The sequence below is a fragment of the Perissodus microlepis genome, chromosome 10 (assembly GCF_051167445.1).
Source record: "Perissodus microlepis isolate ML-2025 ecotype Zambia chromosome 10, ASM5116744v1, whole genome shotgun sequence".
NCBI lineage: Eukaryota > Metazoa > Chordata > Actinopteri > Cichliformes > Cichlidae > Perissodus > Perissodus microlepis.
Window position 1 is genome coordinate 1,112,089 of NC_140470.1, and position 24,262 is coordinate 1,136,350.

The 24,262-nt window shown below is 43.0% G+C and overlaps 3 protein-coding genes across 4 annotated transcripts; 1 reads left to right on the forward strand and 2 right to left on the reverse strand.

The window, feature by feature from the left end:
• Window positions 1–21: 21 nt before the first annotated feature.
• Window positions 22–1,773, forward strand: cyb5d2 (cytochrome b5 domain containing 2). Of its 2 annotated transcripts, none has more exons than XM_084941400.1 (4): window positions 22–382; window positions 474–614; window positions 1,014–1,200; window positions 1,344–1,773. In XM_084941400.1, the coding sequence occupies exons 1-4, from the start codon at window positions 127–129 to the stop codon at window positions 1,516–1,518; spliced, it is 759 nt and encodes a 252-aa protein (XP_084797526.1). In that variant the 5' UTR covers window positions 22–126; the 3' UTR covers window positions 1,519–1,773. The 2 variants fall into 2 exon arrangements, with proteins under 2 accessions (XP_084797526.1, XP_084797527.1); XM_084941401.1 differs by having other exon boundaries at window positions 22–253.
• ankfy1 (ankyrin repeat and FYVE domain containing 1) lies at window positions 1,636–15,191 on the reverse strand. The gene is made up of 25 exons (XM_084941399.1): window positions 15,086–15,191; window positions 13,153–13,360; window positions 12,840–12,958; window positions 12,489–12,624; window positions 12,236–12,359; window positions 11,751–11,900; window positions 11,458–11,623; window positions 11,125–11,329; window positions 10,951–11,019; window positions 9,211–9,413; window positions 9,015–9,112; window positions 8,466–8,667; window positions 8,248–8,346; window positions 7,997–8,150; window positions 7,709–7,877; window positions 5,827–5,945; window positions 5,419–5,575; window positions 4,845–5,045; window positions 4,596–4,772; window positions 4,333–4,480; window positions 3,884–3,974; window positions 3,670–3,794; window positions 3,425–3,571; window positions 3,206–3,296; window positions 1,636–3,114 (listed from the first exon to the last, which is right to left on the reverse strand). The coding sequence occupies exons 1-25, from the start codon at window positions 15,093–15,095 to the stop codon at window positions 2,982–2,984; spliced, it is 3,501 nt and encodes a 1,166-aa protein (XP_084797525.1). The 5' UTR covers window positions 15,096–15,191; the 3' UTR covers window positions 1,636–2,981.
• Window positions 15,192–18,225: 3,034 nt separating this feature from the next.
• On the reverse strand, window positions 18,226–23,566 carry ube2g1a (ubiquitin-conjugating enzyme E2G 1a (UBC7 homolog, yeast)). The gene is made up of 6 exons (XM_084941402.1): window positions 23,346–23,566; window positions 21,765–21,867; window positions 21,539–21,636; window positions 20,852–21,030; window positions 20,602–20,721; window positions 18,226–19,430 (listed from the first exon to the last, which is right to left on the reverse strand). Exons 1-5 carry the CDS (start codon window positions 23,389–23,391, stop codon window positions 20,635–20,637), a joined length of 513 nt encoding a protein of 170 aa, XP_084797528.1. The 5' UTR covers window positions 23,392–23,566; the 3' UTR covers window positions 18,226–19,430; window positions 20,602–20,634.
• Between the last annotated feature and the right edge of the window lie 696 nt (window positions 23,567–24,262).

Sequence of the window (24,262 nt, forward strand, 5' to 3'; positions counted from 1 at the left end):
CGTAGTTCGCGCACGCGCTGTGGTTTGGTGTGTCCGTTACGGAAGCACCTGTGCTGCCACCGAGTGATTGTGAGGTGCGCTGAACTGAATGTAAAGCTGAAAGAAAAGGAGCTTTAATAAAGCAGCATGCTCAGCTATGTGGTGGTCGCGCTTTTATCCGTGTCGCTGGCAGTGCTGTTCATCCCTCCTGATTGGTCAGCTATGTTTGGCACTGAGTCATCAAAGGGGTCACCGGTCAGACCCCTAAGCAGGAGTGAGTTAGCGCTGCACGATGGGGAGCAGGGCAGCAAGGGGCTATACCTGGCCATACTGGGCCATGTTTTTGATGTACACAAGGGAGAAAAGCACTATGGACCTGGTGGCGCTTATCACTTTATGGCAGGTGATCCCCAGCTTTCTTTAACGACACTGGATTCCACGTGTGGTTCTCCTAACAGTCCTCCGCCTTTGTCTCTACGTGTTTGTACTTTCAGGCAAAGACGCCTCCCTGGCCTTCATCACCGGAGACTTCACAGAGAGTGGGCTGACGGATGACGTATCGAGTCTGTCCCCCCTAGAGGTGGTTGCACTGTACGACTGGCTGGCCTTCTACCAGAGGGACTACCAAAATGTGGGTATGTGATTTCCATCATATTGTAGTGGAACAGCTCCAGGTGGCCGTCTTAGTAAATAATGTTCTTGTTACTACAAGTGCGCCTGGTTGTGTTTCGGAAACGAACAGATATTTTTTGTACGTGTTGTGCAGATCCTATTTTATGATGTGCATATAACAGAAGCAAAGTATACAATGTTTGTTTTCACATCTAGTTTTTACTATAATGACCTAGTGCAGAAGGTTACTTTAAAATGTCTTAACAACACTTCCTTTGTTAATTGACTTGAATATTGTTACTACTTTACTCATGGTGCAAATTGCAGCTAGGATATGACCATACACTTAATGAAGACAATTTTACCTTAAACATCCCAGAAAGTTTTCATTTAATGTTTTGGTATCCAACATTTAAATACAGGTGTATTAATCGGTGGGTTCTATAACGAGGCTGGAGAGCCCACAGAGGCCCTGTTGAGAGTAGAAGCATCACTAGCAGAGGGTAAGAAACTCAAGGCTCAGTCTGAGGCTGAGAGGATTCGCTTTCCGTCTTGTAACTCAGAATGGACTGCTGCCAGTGGAGGAAGATTCTGGTGCTCCACTAAGAGGTATGGACAGTTTGTGCCTAATCGAAAACAAGTCAATGTTGTATTATCCTACTGATGTGTACTGATGCATTTCTGACACTAGTGGGCGAGAGGAGTGCACATAAGGAGACGCAGGGTTGAGTTTATTTCTTTATTCCCTGCAGCGGTGGAGTGGCGAGATACTGGGCAGGCGTGCCACGGAAGCTCTTCTCTCCCGGCTCCAGTGGTGTTCGTTGTGTCTGTGTTGAAGACCCGATCGCGGCAGAGGAAGACCCCAACCTGCAGAAATACGACGGCTGCCCTGCACATGCCGAGTCATGCTCTGTGGGAGCGCGCTAGACCGGTCAGCCCGAGAATGGACCCACTTATAGCTGCTTCTTAGCAGCACTGAACTCAGAAAACTTTGGCTAGTAACTGAACTTTTTGACAAAGAGACAAAATCATGAAACCTCAAAGCATTTTTTGATGACCTTTATGTAAAGTTGTCCTCCTTTTCCCTAAAAGAATACACCAGGAAGAGACGAGCTAGATATCTGAGCATACAGATACGATACAATGTGCATAAAAGATTAAACAATGTGCATAAAAGATTAACAGAGGCAAGATTTAGGTTTGTCACAATGACAAGCACAAACTGCATTTAAGTACAAAACAGTTGTAGTGGTCAAAAATATCACACATTTATCTGTACAATTTAACAATACTTGAAGAGGCCCCACTACGTGGCCATCCCTCTTACTCCACATTCTCCCCAATGATCAGAAATGTCACGTGAACTTGATAAAGTGCACCTGTTAGGTTTAGAAATCAAGAAGCGTTACATGTGATGGGGTCAAGACGACAACTTGACACCAGGCAACGTCGTGGGATTAAGATGAGGACCGTCGAGGACCTCACGGTAGGCCCGACATGGAATGTAATCATTCGGTGGCTGATTTTAAAATTATAACCATGAATTAAAGGCTGCAAATTAAATGACATGCATAGGCATACTAGGCATTTCTGTAACTGAGAAGGGGGGGGGGGGTACTTCATGTTTTGGAGAGGTTTCTAATGCTCTCGTGATAAATGGGCTTTCTCCTGTCACATTTCCGAAGGCCGAGGCGTCCTAATAAAGCTCAACTGGGGACAAAACACCACCGTATTTTTCCAGTTGCACCATCACGTCTGCAGTAAAGTAATAAAAAAGTTTAACAGAAAAGGTTGGATTCACTTTGGACCTAGTCAAGTTGAGGTGCTTTCCCCTCGACCGCTCCTCGTCCCATTTTACTCAGTTAACACAAAATAGTGAATAAATGTTCAAAGATTACAGAGAACGCAGCGATCTTTAGAACAAAGGACATTTTCCCGTTTGTTCTTGGTTGGCAGCAGCCTCAACTCCATCACGAATGTAGAGTTTCATTTCGTAGCATTGATATTTTTGTTGTTGTATTTGGACAGGTCGGCATGTTTAAGGGAAGACCCCTTCTAAAGGTGGACTGAAATGCCGTGTACAACAGCTACCTGCTTGTGATGTTAAAGAGCTCATCAGCGCAAACATCACTGAACTCAGTCCAGCCACTGATATTCACTTCAACATACTTTGAAACAGAAACAAAACAACAATGTTTCACTTCCTACTTGCAACATCCCTCTAAAAGATTAATAGTTTTTCATAAACTGGAATAGTATAAAGATGATGGTCCATAACTGTCTGGGATTCTCTTGTTAGCATGTCCTGCTCCCAGTGTGCCTGAATAATTGTGCCAAGTTGGACCTGGTGCGGTTGGAGCCAGAGGTTGAAAGACATCCAGGCCGGGGCATTACGACACGCCGCCCAGAGTCAGTACATCAAAGCAGATATCGCACACTCTCACCGGCTTGTTCAAGTCAAACTTGATGATGGGTATCTCTTTTATAGAGCACTTGTGGCACAGCAGACGCCCACAGTGGCGGCTAGAGGCAAGAAGGAAAAAGGAGAATAATCGTACCGTTAGACCAATACTGTATCTACTGCATGCCTACACAGAAAAGCTGCAGCACTAACCAGTGATGTTTCCGTGTTGTAACTCCAAACTTGGCACCGCATTCATAGCAGTTGGAGCCATCACACCATGGGGGCTCTTTGGAAAGCATATCTGAGGAAAGGGAGGCGGAAGGGGGCGAAAATTATCCCAAAGATCACCACAACACGCAATTCCCTGTGAGGCTGTTGGTTTATAATACTGAAATAATATTGATGGGTAATTAGGTGTGAAAAAGCTACCTAGAAGGCGGAAGAGCAACTGCTTGGTTGCAACCTGGTAGTTGAAAATATTGATGCCCTGATTATTAGTGACTCCCAGGCGAGCGCCGGCCCTCACAATAGCACGGCACAGGTTTGCGTTTCCTTTCATGTAGGCCAGCAGCAGAACTGCAACAACATACATGTCGCTGTCATCCTTTTAGAAAAGCACCAGTGATTTCCACATTTTACTTTTATAACTTCAGCTACAAAAGCCAACATGGTACCTGTGTTCCCTTCATTGTCAGGTTTGTCCAGAGGATATTCAGGCATGCACTCCAGGAACAACTCAAAAATGGCAGCAGCATTTTCTTTGCCATAGTGGCCCAGCACATGCATTGGTGACTGACCCCTAAACACACACAATGAGATGAAAAGTCAGAAGATTTTTTCTCACATTAGTTTTAATACAGTTGGTTCATGTGTATCTGCATAAATCACCTGAGATTGAAAGCCTCAGCATCGATGTTGGACTCTGTGAGAAGGACTCTGACATTGTTAAGGCGACCCTGCATCACAGCCAGATGCAGAGCTGACGAGACACACAGAGAAAAGAACGCAGTTATTCACAAATAGGTCGCAGTGGTGGAATAGTAACGACTGACACCAGATCCCACAGTCAGTCTAGTTTTAAAGGTGAACAGAGCAGGAAACTCCAGTTTGCAGCAGTCTGTTGTAATACAGATCTACCAACACGATGCAACACCTCAGAAACAGGACTTAGGAACACAATAAAGATACACTTATCTTAATAATCACGTACAGATATATTTGCATTTATAATGACAGTTCTGATCGTATCAGAAAGAATTCATCGAGTCGAGTCGCGATGTAATCTTTGCCCATCTCAGAGTCATTTCAGTGAAAACAAGACAAATACTGTAAAGTACCATTATTGCCATTCTCGTCCTCGGCAGCGAAATCGACGCCGTTCTCCAGCAGCACGGAGCAAATCGTGGCCAGGTCCTGCTGAGCAGCCAAATGTAGTGCTGTCTGTCTGTGTTTAGTCAGCTCATTCACTTTAGCACCAGCAAGCAGCTGGAAGGAGAAACCCCGAAAATAAAAACCGTATCCATTGCAGTGTGTTTTTCTCATTACAACTCAAACTGGCATGAAATACTACTCATACAGGAGAAAATCTTGGGTTTCTTACCAGGTTGCGGACGATGATCTCAGATCCAGCCTGCACAGCCAGGTGGAGCGGGGTGAGTTTGGCCGCGTCCTGAACTCTGGAGTTGACGTTAGCTTGGACGCTGATTAGGAACAGGACACTTTCAATGTCTGAATTCTGCACAGCCACGTGGAGAAAGTTGCGCCCTTTGTTGTCCACCTGGGCACAAGCACACGTTTGAGGTCATTACTGCAACACTCATTAACGCTACAGCAACAAACTAGCACCTACCTGTTCGGCAGCACCTGGCTCCCTCTTGAGAATAGCCTCTGCCGCTTTATTGTTCTTGTGCGTCATGGCGCAGGCAAAGGGGGTCATTCCCTGACGGTCGCGAATGTTGAGACGAATGTCTGGATGGGAAATGAGGAGCTGTATAATGACATTGTGCTGGTTGCTAATAGCAGCATGGATGGGAGTTCTGCCCTCTGAATCCTGACAGAAAAACACATACAGCATTAACAGACAGCACAGTTACACACACCAAGGCTTCTTTCTTTGTTCTCAAAAAGGATGATCTGAGTTTTCTCTTTGTCCACAGATAATCTCATGCATCAGTAACTACACAGGTACAGGTTTAAGGTTCCCTCTCAAAAAAATGCCAGCAAACTATTTGAGCATCTCTTTGAATTGTTTTGCCATTGTTATCCTCTGCCAGCAGTTTCAGTTCAGTTTTTTTTGGCTGCTCTGAATCTGTTGTGTCGTGCTTCAATGACATTTTCTAAAAATCTGGATTGCGTCATAAAACCCTCCAACAAAGATTAGTGGTGCAGTTTAAACCAGGGTAAAGATGTCATGCAGGTCCAACCTGTGCATTAACATTGGCTCCAAACTCAAGAAGGCACTGCACCACATCCTCCAGTCCCCAGTTGCTTGCCAGGTGGAGGGGAGTTTGTCCATCTCGGGCTTCTTCATCTCCCTCCCCATTAGGACCAGGCCGCCTGGGGCTGTTCACGTCACAACCACTACACACACACACACACACACGAGATAGGAGTTATAGAGATACACACGAACAGTAAAGATAGATCGCCTGTTTAACTTTCTAAAACATCTCAGTAATGTTTTGGTAAAGACCGCTGCTAACATGTTGACAGTTGACTTTTCAAAATTGAAGCCAATCAGATATAAGCGACATTCAGACACTTGCTGCATTTAAACAAGCAAACGATTTATAGCTTTGGTAAATATGTACAACAACAGAGACGTAGCTGACCTGCGGATAAGGAAGCAGGCCGAGACCTCGTTGTTCTCATCAACAGCTCTGTGCAGGAGGGTCTGCTGGCAGCCTGACGGCCCAGAGCTCCAACAAGTTGCATCACAGCCGTGGCGGACCTACACAGAACAGACAGGAGTCTAGACTCATCCCACATCCTACCTGACAGAGGTTTATTTTATTGTTGCTACGGCTGCCACGATTAGTCGACTAGTCACGATTACGTCGACTATCAAAATCGTCGACGACTGATTTAATAGTCGACGCGTCGTTTGAAGCTTTGTAAGATCCCAAAAGACGCAGGAATAAGTAGTAGGATTTAAGAGTGTAATAACGGACTGAAACAGAAGATGGCAGCACTGCATGTACAAGGATGCCAGCTGCCGTTAAACCCCGAAGAAGAAGAAGTAGCTCTGTTCCAGAATTCATAGCGCAGCCCAGCTCAGTTTCCAACAATGGCGGCAGCTAGTTAGTTTTAATATTACTCTTATTATTCTTTCTGGGTCACAAAATAAACGTTTAGCATATTTCCGGGCGAGAATGTAGCTGTGTAAACCTCAAATATCCGCTCAGTTTATCAAGACACCACATATTTTCAAAAGCGCTCCGACGTTTTCGGAGACGTCTGTTACCCACTAGCTCGATAGCGAGCCGGGGGCACGGCTCACCAGAGCGCGTGAGAACACCGGACTCCCGGCAAATCGTTTTCAAACCCACCGCCGTCTTTCGCTACTCAGGTTAAACATGATATATAAGTCACTTAGATAACTTAAAAATGTTATTGTTTGGCTTTTTTTCAGTATTTTATTTGTTCCTGAGTAAATCGGTTTGGCTGAGATTAAAGTTATAGTTTTTACACAGCTGAATAAACGTTAAGCAGACAGCTGATTATCAGAAGTGTGAGATGCTCGAGAATTTACTCCGGTGTCCCGTTATATGTTAGATATCAAGGAGTTTATTAAACTTCACCGAAAAAATCTGCAAATTTCATTAAAATTTAATAAACTATCATCTTGTCTTTATTTTTAGTTAGCACAGACCTTAAACACTTAAAGCTGTAAGCTAATGATAGTTATATAAGAGCAGATGCTGCTGGTGCAATAAGCTGTACGTTTTACGTCCAATGGATGATGATCTGATTAGTCGACTATCAAAATAATCGTTTGTGGCAGCCCTAATTGTTGCTCGTGTGGATACTCCTGCAGCTTCTTTTACTGTTGGATGCAAACGAGTCACAGCAACTTTGTTTGGACACTCACATCCATTATTATATTAAGAATGATTTCTTTCACGTGATGATTCCTATCGGGGAAAACTGTGGAAATGCACTAAACTACTTCAGTTTATTTTTATTTTCAACATATACATTCACCAACATTTCACAATATCAAGGAGTAGGCAGAAGTGATTTAGCCCCACCCCCCTAGGTTTACATATTAATCCTTTCCTCATCATCTAAATTTGAACAACAAAAACTTCAATGGTTTCAACTTTGAACATAACGTCACAAAAAATATTTTCTCATATTCAACTAAAACTATATTTAGATTTACTAACTCGCAAAAGAAAATAAACATCCCTTTGACTGCTGTCTTTGGTTAACTGCATTTTCGTCATTCTTATACTTATTTAAAATTTCTTTTTGGAGTTTTATTTCAAACTGGTTTATATCACTACTGACCTTTATTTCGATTGGGAGCATTCCTGTCCTTGCCTTATATATACACTTGCTCAACATGCCATAGATGCTGAGAAATACAGAATATTCCTGCCACATCCAAACCACAGACCCAGCCTGACAACAAACTGTTAGTGTCAGCGTAACAGTGAGGGACTAAAACACCAACAAACATCGTTAAACCGTTTGTCTGTGCATTCTTACCAGTGTGGACGCGATATCTTCAAGTCCGTTCTCAAGAGCCAGCCACAGTGGAGGGTCACCTTTGTCGTCAACCACCGACATGTCAGCTCCTCTTGTGCAAATGGCGTCCACCACCAAAGGCAGCTGGTTACTGATGGCCAGCTGCAGTGCTGTTTGTCCCTCCTGGGTCCTGGTAGTTGAGGGACCCAAAGAGAAAACAGTTGGAGTAAAAACGAACGAAAACTGAATGAAAAGTATTTTGTAATCTGCTGAAATACATTAAAATTACACATATCTCGGTATCGTTACCTAACATTAATATCTGCCTGGTGTTCAAGAAGGAAGAGTGCGCTCTTGCTGTCCTGCCTTTGGATGGCCATGTGCAGCAGTGTTTGTCCACTGGACATAGTGTCATTGATAGATGCTCCTGATCCCAGCAGCTGAGCCGCTATGGTGTGCATGCCTGACACAGACAGATCGACATATACAATCACTATTATTGATTTCACAGATCAATTTGATGACGCAGAAGTGACTTTGTTGGGTATTTTGCTGTATACCTGTCCAGAGGGCCAAGCCCAGAACTGTCTGGTCCATGGAGTCCTTGAGGCTGAAGTCTGGGATGATCTGGAAGTTGTTGGTGGCATGTAGTGCGTTGGCTGCAAGTATCAATGTCAGAATGATCATTACACACAAATGTAAACACGGCATTTCACAGAGCTGGCTTGCTTTGCAGGTTAGTTACAGGATGTAACAAAGTCCCAAATCATATATGGACCTTTCTGCTCCAGGATGACGGAGACCACATCTGGGTGGTTGTGAGCGATGGCCATGTGGAGGGGGGTCTGCATGGCCACACCGAGGGGGTCATCGGGTAAAGGCTTCTGGGTTTGCAGGTTAGGATTGGCCCCTTGCTGGAGAAGCTCAGCTGTCAGGCTTGCTAGGCCACAGCGACATGCTGTATGAAGTGAGCTTTCACCCTGAGAGACAGCAAAGGGACCGAGCATGTACTTATGACCAATTAACAATATTATTGATTTTATGTTAGTTTCATTGATTTAAGGTCAAATTGAGACATTCAGAGAGTTTGTGATTTATAATGTTACAGTGCATTAGTTATTTCATGAAATCTATGTTTTTTACTTTTCTCCAACAATCACTAAAATAACCTGCAATGAGCTCTCAGTCACTGCGTGGCTCTGTTTGATACAACGCTGAGCCAACGGGTCTCTGGAACAGCGATTGGCCTCATAGACGTGAGAAAAAGGTCAGAAGAAAAAAGAACAAGTCTGCAGCAAACTGTTCATGACCAAATGTTCATACGCACCCATTTGTTAATGTGGTTGACCTTTGCCCCGTGAGTTGTGAGGAAAAGAGCAGCCGCCTCATTGTTTGCAAGCGCTGCTCTCTGCATGAGGCAATACTCTGTGACCAATAAACGACGTAAAGGAGAATGTTTAAGGCACAAGCAGCACTGGAGTTGGACAGTAATGTGCAGAAAGGTTGCTGAGCAGCTTAACAACCTGTGGTAGTGTCAGGTGCATCGGGGTTGCTTCCTCTCTGGATGAGCTGGGCCGCAAAGCTATTCTCGTCAAACGAGGTGCCGTTTACGACCGGCGCATTATCTTCAAACGGGTTGACAGAGGGATCCGAAGACACAGTGATATACTGCAGTGCCAGCCACAGCGCTGTGCTGCCCTCGTGATCTTTGAGCTCCAGGTCAAGCCTAACAAAACAGAGACAGAAGGCCAGGTTACCCACACAGCACCAGGTTACCCACACAGCACCAGGTTACCCACACAGCACCATCTTTAAGGTTACACAAGCTTAAAATTGCAGTGTGTTCAAAGAGAAATGGAAATTAGGATTGATGAAGTATAAACCTAACATTTGTCATTTGGTAGTATGGCATACATTTAAAAAAAAAAAAAAATTTATATATATATATATATATATATATATATATATATATATATATATATATATATATATATATATAAATAAAATTCACATGTTATCATTAAGTATCCAATTTGCATTTTGGAATGCCTGGAGAAATGCACACTTCAAAGAATACTCAAATCATTCTTTAAACACAAAAAGGTGTGTGTGTGTGTGTGTGTGTGTGTGTGTGTGTGTGTGTGTGTGTGTGTGTGTGTGTGTGTGTGTGTGTGTGTGTATATATATATATATATATATATATATATATAGGTTCTACCGTAGAACCAAGTCAGCCAGAGCTTATATTATATTTTTACATGCTGTGGAGCTATTTTTTGGGAGCATTTCAAGTTGCTATACATCAATACAACCATTAAAGCCCAAATTTTAATAATATGTATGCATTAAGTGCATAGTAATTACATAAATTGCAACAAAGTGCAATAAACTACAAAAAAATTGAAAATCGTTTTTGTTTTTTTCCATATATTTCTAGTTAGAGAAATTTCAGAGGTTTATCCCTCAAAACTGTAAATACAAAACAGTTGCACAAAATATTTTCCAATAACAGGAAATTTATTTTGAGTGTCTGCATAGTGTATCTCAAAAATAAAACTAATTTTTTATATACTGCAGGAAAAATGAAAATAAATATTATAATGCAAATTTGCAAAAAAAAAAAAAAAAAAAAAAAAAAAAAAATTTCAGAAAAGCATGAGGTCAAACATAACTTTTAAAAACACCAGTACAGGCTTATAAGGCCCCGAAGGTAAAAAACTACATTTTCCGCAAAAATGACATCACTTCAGGTTTCGGGCGGACATACGATAGTTCGCGCTGACGTCTATTCCAACGTAGGAAGTGTTATGAACAGCTGATCGGATCAGCAAAGCGTGTTTCTGGAATATTATGTTTTTGTTGCTGCAAGTGCTTTTTATGCAGTTTTTGCAAAGCTATATGTGGAAGGAAACTGTGACCGAGGACAAGCTGATGGCATAAGATGTAAGTACAACTCCTCCGGTTTCATATGCAAAAAAAATTATTGCGCTAGCTTACGTGGTTGCAGTTCTACAAGGATTTAAAAATAGTTACGCAAAACGGAGCGTGCTGCTCTGACCGGCTTTAAAGGGTTAAGACAGCGGAGTGTAAATGAAAAGGCAGCTGATTACTGCCGTTTAATTTATATACAGGGTTATTTTTTCTTTAACGTGCGTGTCGCAGCTACTGGAACAAATCAATTTTATATTCTGTGGGAATCGCTGCCGAGTGTGACACGTCAGAAACAAGCCTGACATTCAGTTTGAAGGCAGAACATAACTCACTGTTTGCACTGCAGCAGCTGGTTGAACACCGGCTCGTTCCCTGATGACACAGCTTCATGCAAAGGAGTTCTAAAAACAATAAAAGACTAAAATGAATGATGATTATACTTTACAGCATAATTAACTACCTTTACAGTCCAATAAAGGTCATAAACCAAGTATCATGTGACCTACCTCCCCTTACTGTTCTGCATGTTGGGGTTGGCTCCAGCCTTGAGAAGAGCCTCAGTTATTCGCGCCATCCCGCTCATCACTTCGGCAGAGTGTTTCTTGGGGCTGAAAGAACAGACCAGGTGAAGCGGCGTTTCCACAGCCCCCACCGTGGCTGCATTAACCTGAGCTGAATGGCGAATCAGGAAGATGGAGGCAAACTCATCACCTGAAGGAAGACGGAAAATTTTCAGGTTCATGGAGCTCAAAATACATTTTTCACACAGTAACAAAGTTGATACATTTTTGCAGGAAACAAGCGGGCGATACAAAGTAACGTAGAAAGGAGCCCTTCACCTCTTTGAATGGCTTTATGCAGCAGACTCCAGCCGCTCTGGTCCACCATGTCCACATCAGCTTTGTTGTTCACAAGAGTGGTTGCAATGCTTTCCAATTTCCGGGAGAGGGCTAGGTCTAATGCTAGGTCGCCATTGTTGTCAAGTTCATTTAGCTTGCCAGGTAACTGAAAACAATCAATAATAATAAAAACCAGTAACAAAACAAAATGTTGTGGTTTTGTACAATTCTGGTTACACCGTGACGAAGTCACTAAATAAGCATTTCATGGGAAGTTTGTGTGGAGAACTGACCTGCGCGTCCATCTCAATGAGATACAGAAACACCACATCTTCTCGCTCTACTTTGATGGCTTTATGGAGAGGATACTCTGTTTTAGATTTGATCATCTTGTACAGAAGCTGGGCACTCATGGTGCTGAAATCTTCTTTCCTCAGATCATCCTAATGAAAGGCACAAACAGTGTCACACAAAAGACCGAGCTCATGATGGAGAACGTCTAAGACCTCAAAAATCACAGACGAAGAAAGGCTGGCTTTTGTCAAAGACTGAGATCAAAGCTCGAGTCTATACAACAGTAAGGGGGGTGGTAGAAGCTGACAGTCAACAGCCTGCTATTCAAACAAATCCACGGGAAACACAGTGAAAGCTGGATTTGAATTGTTGGAAAATAAGAAAAACAGGCAGTTCCACTTTGACTTCTCGGATCTTACGAGCTTGTGCAATCCAGAAACACACTCATCGCTGGACATGCACAAACGTGGCTCAAGTTACTCACCCAGTGACTGGCTATGATCTCCCCACAGTAGTTCATTAAGGTGCTGGCATTTAGCTCCTCGGCTGTTTGGTAGAAGCGAATGCAGTTCCTGACATTCACCGAGGACATCACGCCTTTTTCACACCTGGCCCAGCCAAGAAGCACATGTATGTGTGTGTGTCACATGTGTGGCATCGTAATACACTTTGCAAAACCGACACCACTACCATCAACAATGCAGTCAAAAAACTCAGTATGTAGTTCTTCTACTTGCCTCTCTCTGAGCAGCTGAAGCTGGAAGCGGTTGGCCAGTTTCATCAAGTCGATAAGAAAGGCATCATCCTCGCTCAGCTCCAACTCGTCGGTATATGTCCACCGTAACATTGCCATGGCAACCTCAGGTTTGCAATCTGAGAACCAATAAAGTTTTAAGACAAATTAGAACAAAAAACATCCCCTCGCAAAGTCACAAAGCAGGGACGAACCGCCCCACCTCCCACCCCCACAGTGGACTTTGAAAGTGTTCTCTCCAAAATAAATATTCTGCTATCACCCATCAACATACTGAGTGAGCTGAGATGGGAATAATGACTTGGTTTAAACTGCCCTTTAAAAAGCTGCTCACCAGACAGGTCCAGCTCATTGGTTGAAGCCAGGTTGGAGAGACTCCACACGTCGCTGCGAGCAGCCAGCACAAACTTATGGGCATGAATCTGCTCCCCCACTACTTTCACCTTTAGATCACTGCAAAACCAACACATTCATCACTGAGAAGCACGTCCATATTAAACATATCAATACTTTAATAAGGCACAAACTAACTAGGAACCACAAATTGTCTGGCACTTACACTTTTCTAGTCTTACTCAAAGCCATTTTTAAACAGACAGCACTCAAAAGATGACCCACAGAACCCCCGTCCCTATAATAACCCTCACCTGTACTGTTCCTGCTGATAGAGGTCGGCCACAATGTCCAGCAGACGGCTGATGAAGGTCTCCGCGGCTGCAGGGGTGGGAGTGCCCTGACTAGAAGACTGAGCGGCAAGCATGGCGCAGCGCCTCTCTGTATCAGCCAGCTTCTGCTGCATCTTCACATACTCCTGCCTGAGCAGGGCCAGGTGCTTCTGCAGCTTGGCCACCTCCTCTGTTGCACATGAAGCAAAAGGAAGAGGCAGGGCGAGGGAACGTGAGCTAGAAAAACCTACTTTAATCACAGGTTAGAACTGAGCTCCATGATGCGAGCAAACTTTCACCTACAAACAAGCAGGGTGGTCCAAAGCACACACAGAAAGAAGATATTATTTGGGGTTAAGGTTACAAGCTTTGTTGGCATTTTGCAGATAACATCACCAGTGTTTAAAGATAATTATTATAGCAGTGTTGACTGCATGTAGTATTAAAAGCTTAAGCAACATCGCTTGACCACTGACTACTTTCATAACGCTGGTTTCTCTCTCTCTCTGTGTGTGTGTGTGTGTGTGTGTGTGTGTGTGTGTGTGTGTGTGTGTGTGTGTGTGTTAAGAAACAAGCCAATTTGCAGATATTTTAAAATCCCAGACAGAGACCATGCTGTCAAGTCTTATAAATCAGCTGAAGGAAAATCTAATGACAGTAATTTTGTTTGGCCAAACTTCCAGGCTATTCTTGAAGTCAAACGCACTTTCTACACATCATCATGTTACAATATTAACCCACAAGAGCCAGAGTTTCACAGAGGCCCATTTCCTTCCTTTAAGTCAGTAAAGTTTTAGTGAAGAAAAACATGCTGAGGTAGCTGTTACTTTGTCCTCCCTTGTAAACCGTCGCAGGGAAGGCTACTGATCATGAGGAACAGAAAGGGGGCGTTGCTGAAAACCACATAACCAGCTCAGCACAGGAAGGGTGGTATGCTGCCAACCGTAACCCTGCTGCTGAGGACCAACTGAGAAGCGAGAAAACACTGACCCAAAATAAGAACAGTCTAGCAGGCATCAGGGAAGTCTTCCTCTCCAGGCTCACAGTTCTCAATCATTTTTTTAAAGCTTTGAAACAAAGAAGTCTGAGGCAACTTGAAATCTGTTTGTCAGGACTTGTGGTCAGAATCACTTGCAGACCTGGTGTGGCAATGATCCAAAATCTTAAAATATTAGTACACACAAAAAATGCTCTCCAACTGTATCACCGACCAGAACACAGATAGGGCAGTTTTAAATAAGCACGTATATCCTCTCTCCTACTAACCACAGACGGGTGTATTTGTTCCCTGGGTTCAGGAGAGCTCCCTTAAGGACAAGCACAGAGCAAACCATCCTGTGTCTAGGCCAAACACCTGCCTGTCAGGTGGTCCGGATGACACCACCTGACACGGAGTGACATTTAACCTGTCCTGTCAAGTCTCCTGTCCTGCATTTATTCTCCATTTACTACGGCTGATAACAAGATGTGTTAATAAATAAAAGAAAAACTTTACCATAGCAGTTAAACCTCTGACCATAGTCAGATAAAGCAACGCTGGACAGTCTGATTAGACTCGTGAAGCTAACACTTACTTAATAATCTTTACCAGCAACACCTGCACATTACTGAAGATGATATACACCTTCTGGGACCTAGCAAACCAGCACGCTCCTTTGAAACGTGCATTTCTTGCCTGGTTAAGCTAACTCGTAGCGATACAGTTCAGCTAGCAATATAAGCGAGAGCTAACGACAGAGCTTCTCAGTGGAAAGAACAGCGTGACAAGAAGTGTCGCGACGCTTCGCATTTTCACCCACAGACTATGCTCGGTTTCCTTCACCGCTAAGACATTAGTTGAGTCGGTGATATAGTTAAACAAGCGCACGCGGATAAAAGGGCGTGTGTCAAACTGCCCCAAAAATCAGTCACATACCTTCCGCCATGTTGCTCAACGGTAGCGCCGTGGCCTGGCGGTGTCTATCGCGATATGATGAAGCGGCTCATAGCAGGCGGTGGTGCTGCGTTCAAGTGATTAACAGAAAAGACTCAATCACATGACCGTTACTAGCCCTCCTGCAGGCCAGTATCCATGTAAAGCCGGTGCTAACTCCGTTAGTACTTTTCATTCACACTACGTTGCCAGTACATTTATAGGGAAAGACGGTAACAAGGTAAGAACCAGAATAACGGACTGCAGAAACACAACTAATGTAGATGCTTTTGCAATGGTGCACGGTATGGGTCCATTAACACTTTAATAACAGTTTGATGGAATCAACTCCCAGCCGTAATGAAGCCGTAGTGAAGCCGCAGTGATCATTACCACCTGACAGGGAGACGCACGCGTGTAAGTTTTGTAATATGCTGCAAACACTAAGGACAAACCTAACAGAATGATTCAAAGCTGTACTAATATTTAATTTATGAAAGCTACTGTATTCTTTTTATTAGAACTATCAAAAACAAAGGTGTGTTGATACATTAGCACTCAAATGACTGGAATTATGAGTAGACTTGTTCTTAGAGGGGAAAGCAAAGCAGTATTTAATTAAATTCAGATTACTCAATCAGAAATATATTAGCAACAATGATTGATTTATGGAATCACAAATAATAAATAATATTAATAGGACAGCAACAGTGATCCAGTGTGTTCACTGGGACACTGAGGTGGAACATCTGTGGACCCCCCCCCCCCCATGAGCTCCCCCACAGAAAACACATGAACCCCATGTAGGCTAGCTCACATGGGGCTCGTAGCAGTTTTGCCTTTTAGGTCCATTTCTGTGGGAAGCCATAGTGGGTTTGCCCACAGAAAACCCTCGATGCCACCCCTGTGGGTTAGACCATACGGGCCCAACCGCGTGAGTCTTCTGTGGGCAATGCACTGGAGCCAGTCTGCCCTCCACGGTGCTGCTAACACTGCCTTCACGTGGACAGGGGAGCGTGTTTGCTGGGTTCCTACGACAACTTGATAATGACCCAAAGCACAGCACCAAAATATTCAAGAAATGTTTGGAGAAAAAGAGGTCGGCTAGTATGCTGTCGACAACACACAGGCCAGCAGAGACACCGGACCTGATGGTGAGTCCGATACAGCCCAAACTCTGCACACGGCCACAAACAACCAGAGGAGTCTGTTCAGTGACAGGTTGCTTCTCCCAAAGACAAGAACCAACAGACTTAAAAACTCCTTTGTCCCACACGCCATCAGACTGTTTAACTCCTCTCTGGAGGAGAGAGGGAGGGGAGACAGGGGGACAAAGGAGGGGGGACAACTAAGCTGAGGTGCCTTTTCACTGTGCAATACTTTTGTTAATATCCAACGGTGCAACAGACTCACAATACTTGAAATGTGCAATTTCCGTGTATTCTTATTCATTCTATTTCTCCCTTTGTATACTCTGGATTTATATGTCTCTGTATTGTGTGTATATGTTATATTTCTGCTCACATTCTGTAACTTCTGTCGGTGCTGTGCTACTGGAAACCCAATTTCCCGGAGGAATCCACCCGAGGGATTAATAAAGTTTTATCTCATCTCTAATCTAATCTCAAATGTCACCAAACTTGCAGCAGGATTAGCACAGATCTGCAGGGCTGACTAAAGCAGATATTTTATGAATAAAATGAGTTTTCTTTCTTTTTTTAAACTAGAATTTGCTGGCTAACCCTGATCTGTTGAGCAGTGATGCAGTCTCCGCTCAGGTTTTAGTCTGACAGCCCTGCTTTAACACAGCTCAGCTAACATTAGTTGTATTTTGAAATGCTAAATATAACTTATTTTTAATTACAAATGGTTCAAGACATCCACTAAGAAATCAAGTTTCTTTAACTTAATGTTTATGCAGTTAGATTCTTGCTTTAAATTTCCTCCTGGTTGCCAGGTGAGTTTTTATATTCACAGGCAAAGGTCGCATTGATCGTGATCCATGACTAACAAGCTCTAATCAGTTCACCGGTGATTCCAAGTGAACATGCCCGGTGAAACTTCCCTCAAGCTTTCCTGACCTATCGCGTTGCCAACATAACAGCGAGCATCGAGCTGTAGCTGGCAGAGACGTATCAGACAGGGAGAAAAATCACAGAATTCAAATTGTGTGATAATTTCACAACTCAGAGACGTCCTGTTTGAAACACACTTCGCTAAAACATAGTGCTGAATAAAAATACTGGAACACTTACAGCACGCATCAGATTTGGAACAAAATAGGCAGCATGTCACTGGCAGAGAACAAAATCACACCAAAAATTAAACTTTAAGCAGGCTCATGTGGCTCAGCCATGTCTATAGTCCCCACATGGAAATACACACTCCTGACAATCCCACAGTAGATGTCGTCTTGAGGGTTGTACTCCCAAACCTGGAACAAGGCATCAGTGAGCTATTGGGCAGTCTGTGGTGCAGGTCTGGGGAATGGGACGGCTAGTCAATGGAATCAGTGCCCTCGTCGTCCTTCAGTGAAGCTGTGGTGCACCAGGACGAACCCACTCACCCACTGCACCATCATATCTGACAAGGAAACTGAGATTTGAACACTCATGCTGTTGTTTAACACGTTTGTGGAACCGCTCATGAAAATGGCTCGCCAGACCATTATTGACCCACTGTCAAACTGGTCGGATGATGATGATGCAGGAAGCATAACATTCGCCAAAGTGTCACCAGACTCGTCCCCACCTGTCACTCAGCGTAGACCTGCTCTCACCTGTGAAGAGAACAGCACAGGGTACGCTAAACTGGGAGCTCACGCTATTGTCGTGGAGCCTGAAACGTCAGCACGCTGAACTGATCAAGTGTTTCCTGCGCTTCGTTGCACTGGGTCCATTTGGTGTACGGTTTAACTGCTCCAATCGTTTTGTAGTTTTGGCTGCAAAACAACTCAAATCCCCCAAGTCGAATATTTAAGAAATATTTTACAAAAATATCTGAAGACTGACCTCTACATATCTCAGGAAATATAGTTCTCATCTGTCCAAATGTTTGCCATCGTTAGTGGATACTGTTTAATATTCCAGGCCGCTGTGAAAATACGTGAACATTGGAGCAAGCAAACCTCAAGAACGCAGATAAATATTGAAAAAAAGTCATGTTTTAGAAGAACTCACTACAGGTGACAAGGTTCATAACATGAAAAATATACATCAGTATTTTGTCTTTATACATTAGGCAAAACTGCAATAGTGAGCAGAGTAATGATGAATTTGAATCTTTGAGAGGAAAGAGCGACAAAACAAAACCGGCGTACACGCTGTATACACAAGCACTCAAACGTCCACAAACGAAATCCCAGAAACATTCAGCAGAAAACCAAAAAACCAACAAAACCATAAAACAAAGCATGCATAACAATTCCTACCGAGGACGATACAGACGATGGAGAGAGGCGCTGCTAAAAAATAAAACAATATCTGAGGAGGACGACACGTTTTTATCAGGGTATCAAAAATGAATGTGTACACTCCAAACTAGGGGGGTTATTGCTACACCAAATTGTTACCTAATTATACAGTCCCTGTATACTGGCTAAGTCATACTACAGGTGGTACAGTTTCTATATTTGCCTGGTTTTTTTGACATTTTTAAGACTTAATCAACGCAGGATGAAGTGGCCGAGCTTTTTATTAGGAGGCACTTTTGAAAAGAAAATACCAACAAAATTTAGCATGCACAAAAAAAGAGGGGGTGTAAGACTGAATATAGAAAGAAAAACCATTCAGGTGCCTGTGATGCTGAGTGCTGAGCAATAAAGGACCCAGAGAACAGCTGTGTATTCCTTAGTCACATCATTCACGTCTTGCTGGGACTGAACAAGCTCTTCACAGGTGACATTCCTCCAAAAGCATTCGTGTTAACGGCTCCTATGAAAACAATCTAAAGAGAACTAATCCATGCCGGGGCTGAGAGAAGGAAAATGGACAAAAAGAAATGAACCAGCGCTATTTCATTTGGTCTAAATGTCTGGATGGATGGAAAGGGAGCGTATATATTATCCGGTTTAGTCTGTGCTATATACATGTCTTTACAATATCTTCCTGAATGTTGAAGCAGTTCATAGCCTTGAAAAATCTTTTATCATCTTCTGGGTTTTTTTCTTGTTTTCTTTTCTTCAGTTGGCACTTGCTTGGCGATTTTCCGTCAGCCTTGGTAGTCCTTGTTATGTTTCTATTGCAGCCTACAGTAGCCAGTCTGTTCCTGCCAAAATAAAGGAGGACAAGCCTGGCGACAGGGTGGAAGAGTGCAGGAAACAGTGCCGTGTTGATTTTCAATTGGAGACCTGCGGGAAACAACAAATGGCCGGAAAAAACACAAGTTAGGACCACGAGTCGACGACAGGCGACATGCTCAGTACTGTGCAACAGTCTCAAAGCTCGCCTTCATTTCTTTAGATTTGGCGAGGAAAATGGCAAACAGGTGTAGTGAGTTATTGGACCATGTGCAAACATACATGGGCTACATCAGGCAAAAAAGGCGACTCTGAGCAATTTTAATGAACTCATCCTTTGCTCTTTAACACAGCCTGAAACCTCTTCAACAAATATGAAGCTTTGTCTAAGCGGCCGTCAGCAGCAGTTCTCCAGGCTGCTACAAACACATCCAAAGCTCTTCTTTGGATGTTCGCTGCCTTTCGTTTCATTCTGTCAAGATGAGTTGGACTGTGTGTTTTTCTGTCCACATACACTTAACACTGTATCGCCTGTGTTTTAGACGTCACTGCCATCCTGAAACATTAAGCTGCTGCCAGTCAGACACTTTGCACATGGTGCTGCATGGCGGAGCAAAGTCTGCCAGTACTTTGCCTCTTACCTGTAGTTATTTTTATTTACTTTAATAACTGCACAGTACTCTGTTTATAGTAACCATTGTCCTTAATGTAAATATGTAAGAAAAACTGTGTATGTTTCTGTTCTGTGTCCTGTGTACTGTTTGTTTGTATATGTGTCTTTTTGGCTGCTGTTACAACCAAATTTCCCCTTGTGGGACAATTAAAGGATTATTCTATTCTATTCTACTTCTGTGTTCATGCTTCAATTTTGATACGATTGTCAACATCGTGAGTTGACAAGCAACCACGTTGTTTATCTAAGCACGGCACAGACATTCAGAGCCGTACGTCTGTCCTGACCTCCTCTGTACACACGGAAACGTTGAACCACCAATTTATAATTTGGATTCAAATTTGTCTGGTTCATTGGAAGCAAACTGTTGGTGCCTCAAGACTTTGGCACAGCACGCCATTTATTTATTTATTTGGGGTTTTTTAACGCTTTAATCAAGTGTAAACAGACAAAACTAGGAGTGCTGCTAATATTTATCCTAAAATTTGTTTACCAGTATATTAATATAAACCCATCACGTTTTTGTTTTGAGCCAACTGAATTGTCTTAATGGAGAATCTGTGGTGGTGCTCTCCAGATTAAGTTTAGGGATGAGTGAACAATCCTTACCCTGAAAACATGAAGCTAGATCCGTGCTGAGCATCACTCAAACGCAGTCTCTTGGCTTTTTCGTACACAACGGGCAACTTTCCTTTTGAATGCGCCGTGTCTGTCCTCCCGCCATTCTTTCTGCAGGGGGACGTTTACACAAAATGTTAAAATCAGAATGATTCACTCACGACTGGACTTTAAATTTTATAGAAATGTTTGGATTGAATAAAAGGACACATGCAAAAGATCTTTACACAGTCAGACTTACTGCAGCATCCACATTGGCTGGCGAGTCACCGTTTGGGTCTGCCAGCATAGAGATAACACTAATCATGATGGTTTCCACAGTGTGGATAGGCAGCCAGCGCTCCTCTGGTTTCTCGTAGCCATATTTGTCCTCTCCAGGCTCGTGTAAAATAGAAATACATACATCGCCGTTCTTGTCAACTGGAGATGAAGAAAGAAAGATTACTAATATTTTGTGAAGTAGAAAATGCTCTCATTGGAAAGTGTGTACGTTGCTGTTCACTGCCCACTCCTGCTAAGTGGCCATATGTGTGTGTCCACAAACTTTCCCACTGGTTAGTCCTTATTTTCCTTAGACCTTATTTTAAAGGTCTGAGAAAATAGTTCCCTTGGTCAGTGGGATTACTGCTGAGGTTGCACTGGTTCTTGATTTTACTGAATTTTATCTGGCTGCTGTTTACGTGCTCGTGCTGTGTATCAGTGGCCTTTATGTCTCTGCGTGTGTTTACAGTCTTTGCTGCCACTTTTGAAAAAGAGGCTTTTACCTCCATCAGGATAAACACACCATGTAGTAAAATAATTTGAATCAACAGTACAGTCACAATAAAACTAATAACATGTAACATTAACACAAAGATCATACAGCCTTCATTTCGTAAGCTTAAAAACATTTATAATAACACTGATAGTATGTTTCACCGGTACCTACCGTTAGGGTGCCAAATATCTGTGATAAATTTCATTTTAGGTGGCCTGAGAGGGTAGTCTTTGGGAAAGGTCAGATGAGCTTTAAACACACCACCTTCACTGTGGGGGGCAGGGGGAAAAGATGAAAAAAAATCAGCATGATAGGTACCAAAGTTTAAAAACAAATCCACACAGGCCACAAACTCATCTCTCCCACTACAACCCACACACAAGACAGGGAGACTCACTACAGGGTGTCTGGAGGCCCAATGATAAGGACTTCCCATCTGTAGAGATCACTATCCTCGATCAGGCCTGCTGAGAATCCCTCCACTGGGTTTTTGTTCAGCTCTGAATATAAAAAAATCAAAGTCATTCACTATGACATACAGCACACTACCTCCACAACATAACCTACGTGCATTACACTGTTCTTCAGGTGGCTGAGGTGACAACATGACACTCAGAGGGGCTTGAGTGAGAATGAGCATATTGCTCAAACTACTTAGCAGTTCCCACCTATATTTGCCATGAACACCCAACATTGCATCAAGAATGGCAGCGCTCACTGTAAACAACATTTTAAACTGTAAATCTGTGCTCATCAGTCGGACTAAATGTAGATTTTTTACATCATAATACATTAAGTGGACTTTGGGATTATCGATCGAGCAGCCTTTGATAAAACAGTTTAACCTTTTACATAACATGATGGAAGAATTTGGTTTTCTTGATAGGCCAAACAGAAACATTTCAAAGGAGCTGGCTCGGTGAAGTCTGATGCTTACTGATCATTATTTCAAGGCTTATAAGAATCACAAGCATTAATTGTAGACTGCAGATCGTATGAATGTACAACAAAGAAAGGCAGCCTTTTTATCAATGCAATAGCCCTGCAACACGAAATTCGTGGAGCTTTAATTTCCTGAATTAATCTACAACCCTTGCTCCAAAATATGGAGGTTTAGGTCAATTACCGGTCACCTTGAAGGGCAGAATGTGGGGACAAGTATAAAGGTGGACCCAGTGACCCTTACAGTCTCCATGCGAAATTTTCATTTTTAAACAAAACCTGAAACACGTCATCAGTGCTACAAACCTAAAACATTATACAGCGCCTGTTCGACTCAGCTACTTTTGAAAGGTCGCTAATTTTAGAGTAGCTAAATATAATTCGCAGCTGACCCTGCTAAAAGAGCGAATTGAGGTAATGCGAGATTAACGTTAGCTTAGCGCGTTGACGCTAACAACAGTGACAGCGGCTAGCGTTAGCCTACAGTTAGCTAGCTGGTTAAACACGTTAATTCTGCGGTGAGTGATAGGGACATGTTCTAACTAGTGAAATGGTACTTACATTTATGCGTAAAAAATGTCCACTAATATCACACTGATCACGTAACTGCTAAACGTCATGTTAAAAAACGAGAAACACTACTTGGCTCCTCGGTTAAAAATACATGTAAACACATTAAGTCAGTCGAGCCAGGCTAACATTAGGCTCAGTGATTTGAGCTAGCCTCGTATTAGAAAGTCGCTGGGACTTCTGACAGCGGCTTTCATCTGCAAACAGGACGCAGTGTCGAAAGGCACACACACACAAATCACTTGGTCTCCTGAAACACTGAAGACTTTCATTTACTAAACGAGGGAGGTGTTTGTTTGCTCCCACTGTTATAATCCCCAGGCAGTTCTTTTGTCATTCGGATCTTAACGTTAATGCAGAATGTTCAAGAAAACAGTTTGCGCCAGCACCACGGTTTCAATCACAGCCGCGGCACCGCTGTCGTTAGCTCGGCACCCAGCATCAGTTAACATGACGGTTTAATTACCTGCAAGCTGTCTCCTGAGTAACAGCGCTGACTGAGGCTCTGTCATACTTCAACCAATGTAATGCAGCTATGTTCGATGTTAATATTTCGCGGTAACAGCGTTAATTTAACGTTCACTTAACAGGACTCTGTTCCTTCTATTTTCCGTTTAGCATTCCCGTCATTATTCTTCTTCGCCGCCTTCCCCTGCCGCTATCGTTTCTTCTTCGTTGATGTTTTGGGGGAACTTCGCGTCCTCAGTGATGCATTACTCCCACCTTGTGGATAGGGTTTTACTTGCAGTGTTCATATTATTAAGTGTGCCTATGCCAAGAGGCACACTTATTACTATTCCTCAGATTTATTCTTCTTCTTATTATTATTATTCCTCAGTTTCCGCCTGAAATTTTACAGTGTAACTCACCCCACAGTTTTGAGGCATATTAATATTTAATGCAAGTTTTTGCCCATTGAAATGAATTGGAAAGTTTTTGCCCATTGAAATGAATGGGAAATATTTATTTGTGGTGTGTTGGCTCCATCTTTTGGTCCCATTGAAACGAATTTCAAACTTCATTTGTGGTGTGTTGGCGCTCTCTAGTGGTATGCCGGCAGTAGTACGGCCTGTCTACCCTTATTTGGATTACCGTAATGACGACAATATCAACGGCGCGCACAGCGTCGCAGCTTTCAGGAACCATTGAAATTTTTAAGGTTGCGCGAACCATTGAATAATTACGGTAACCGCAAGGGTGTATGCTTGGTGGAAAACTCCATATCCCACAATTCATAGCACGCCTCTACCGAGTCAAACAATGGCGGCCACCACTTCGTTTTTATATTGCTCTTATTAGTGTTTCTAGGTCACAAAATAAACGTTTAAGATATTTTCAGGCGAGAATGTAGCTGTGTAAACTTCAAATATCTGCTCGTTTTAT